Source organism: Geotrypetes seraphini, chromosome 3 (genome assembly GCF_902459505.1).
Source record: "Geotrypetes seraphini chromosome 3, aGeoSer1.1, whole genome shotgun sequence".
NCBI classification, from domain to species: Eukaryota; Metazoa; Chordata; class Amphibia; order Gymnophiona; family Dermophiidae; genus Geotrypetes; species Geotrypetes seraphini.
This window is the reverse complement of record NC_047086.1, coordinates 390,179,327-390,181,826: the sequence shown is the minus strand read 5'-3', so window position 1 is coordinate 390,181,826 and position 2,500 is coordinate 390,179,327. Positions and strand designations below refer to the sequence as shown.

The window sequence follows — 2,500 nt, the reverse complement described above, 5'->3', positions numbered from 1 at the left end:
ACTCCAGTAGTTAGAAATACATTTTTTTAAACAAATTTCATTGGAAATAGTTTTAGGATTATCATTTTGTTCCTTTTTTTGTTTGTTTACAGATTATGTGTTCTTTGAAAATTCTTCCAGTAATCCATACCTTATTAGACGAATAGAAGAACTTAACAAGGTAAGCAGAGAACAGAAACATTCTGGGGTGTCACTTGGTACAGGAAGTAAAGAAGAATATTGCTTGCCTAGCAGAATTGTTAACGAGCTTTAGATTATTGTAATTTCTGTAATATTCTGCTGATTGTTGTATTTGTGGAACAATCCTCAAATAAAAATGATTAATTTTGCAGCCCACCATAAAAAGAATGGCATACATTAGAAAATAGGAGCAGTAACAAGAACCAACCAGTGGCTGTAGATATATACAACTTTATTGGAAAGGAAATCTCTGATATTAGTGTAAATCAATTTTATCCTATCATTTAGATAAGGAGTGATCAACCTGTGGCCAGTGGGTTGAATGCAGCCTTCCACCAAATTTTATGCAGTTTGTGATAGCATGGGAAGCATACATAGAAAATAACATTAACCAGAGTTGTGATGATTTTTACATACAGTATTTTGCAAATATTTTCTGAATAGCCACTCTAGCAGTTTGTTTCTGTCATTTTCTAGTTAACTTTTTGCTTATTTATCTATTACAGAAGGCCTGTGGAACTCTGTGCATTTCTGGTTCTGACATTATGTAATGTCACGGCCCACTAATATTCATATGGCCCTGTGTATAGAAGATTTTGTCTACCTTTGATTTGGATGTTGTTATCGATGCCCAACGAGTTTGGAATCGGTTGATACCTGGGCTCTGGGAGCTCAATAAGAACATAAGATTTGCCGCTGCTGGGTCAGTCCAGTGGTCCATCATGCCCAGCATCCGCTCATATGGCAGCCTTCTGGTCAAATACCAGCACCCTAACCGAGACTAGCCCTACCAGCGCCCGTTCTTGTTCAGCAGGAACTTGTCTTACTTTGTCTTGAATCCCTGGAGGGTTTTTTCCCTTATAACAGCCTCCGGAAGAGCGTTCCAGCTTTCTACGACTCCCTGGGTGAAGAAGAACTTCCTTACGTTTGTACGGAATCTATCCCCTTTTAACTTCAGAGAGTGCCCTTGTTCTCCCTACCTTGGAGAGGGTGAACAACATGTCCTTATCTACTAAGTACCTTGAATGTTTCGATCATGTCCCCTCTCAATCTCCTCTGTTCGAGGGAGAAGAGGCCCAGTTTCTCTAATCTTTCGCTGTACGGCAGTTCCTCCAACCCCTTAACCATCTTAGTCGCTCTGCTCTGGACCCTTTTGAGTAGTACCATATCTTTCTACATGTACGGTGACCAGTGTTGGACGCAGTACTCCAGGTGAGGGCGCACCATGGCCCGGTACAGCGGCATGATAACCTTCTATGATCTGTTTGTGATTCCTTTCTTTATCATGCTCAGCATTCTGTTTGCCCTTTTTGCCTCCGCCGCACATTGCGTGGATGGCTTCATCGACTTGTCGATCAGAACTCCCAACTCTTTCCTGGGAGGTCTCTCCAAGTACCGCCCCAGACATCCTGTATGCATACATGAGATTTTTGTTACCGACATACATCACTGTACACTTATCCACGTTGAACCTCATCTGCCATGTCGATTCCCATTCTTCGAGCCTGATTATGTCACGTTGCAGATCTTCGCAATCCCCCTGCGTCTTCACTACTCTGAATAATTTTGTATCGTCCGCAAATATAACATAGTAACATAGTAACATAGTAGATGACGGCAGATAAAGACCCGAATGGTCCATCTAGTCTGCCCAACCTGATTCAATTTAAATTTTTTTTTTTTTTTTAATTTTTTCTTCTTAGCTATTTCTGGGCAAGAATCCAAAGCCCCACCCGGCACTGTGCCCGGGTTCCAACTGCTGAAATCTCTGTCAAGACTCACTCCAGCCCATCTACACCCTCCCAGCCATTGAAGCCCTCCCCTGCCCATCCTCCACCGAACGGCCATACACAGACACAGACCGTGCAAGTCTGCCCAGTAACTGGCCTAGTTCAATATTTAATATTATTTTCTGATTCTAAATCTTCTGTGTTCATCCCACGCTTCTTTGAACTCAGTCACAGTTTTACTCTCCACCACCTCTCTCTGGAGCGCATTCCAGGCATCCACTACCCTCTCCGTAAAGTAGAATTTCCTAACATTGCCCCTGAATCTATCACCCCTCAACCTCAAATTATGTCCTCTGTTTTTACCATTTTCCTTTCTCTGGAAAAGATTTTGTTCTATGTTAATACCCTTCAAGTATTTGAACGTCTGAATCATATCTCCCCTGTCTCTCCTTTCCTCTAGGGCAGGGGTGTCAAAGTCCCTCCTCGAGGGCCGGAATCCAGTCGGGTTTTCTGGATTTCCCCAATGAATATGCATTGAAAGCAGTGCATGCAAATAGATCTCATGCAGATTCATTGGGGAAATCCTGAAA

The 2,500-nt window shown here is 42.4% G+C and overlaps 1 protein-coding gene across 5 annotated transcripts in view; it reads left to right on the top strand.

The window, feature by feature from the left end:
* Nucleotides 1-2,500, top strand: part of MTA3 (metastasis associated 1 family member 3) — a 459,795-nt gene that overhangs the window by 51,469 nt on the left and 405,826 nt on the right. For all 5 annotated transcript variants that reach the window (XR_004538871.1, XM_033939005.1, XM_033939006.1 and 2 more), the window contains exon 2: nucleotides 93-160. Coding sequence is in view for 3 of the 5 variants with exons in the window: in XM_033939005.1 (XP_033794896.1) it covers nucleotides 93-160 (68 nt within the window). In the remaining 2 variants the exon portion in view is untranslated. The remainder of the gene's footprint in view (nucleotides 1-92; nucleotides 161-2,500) is intronic.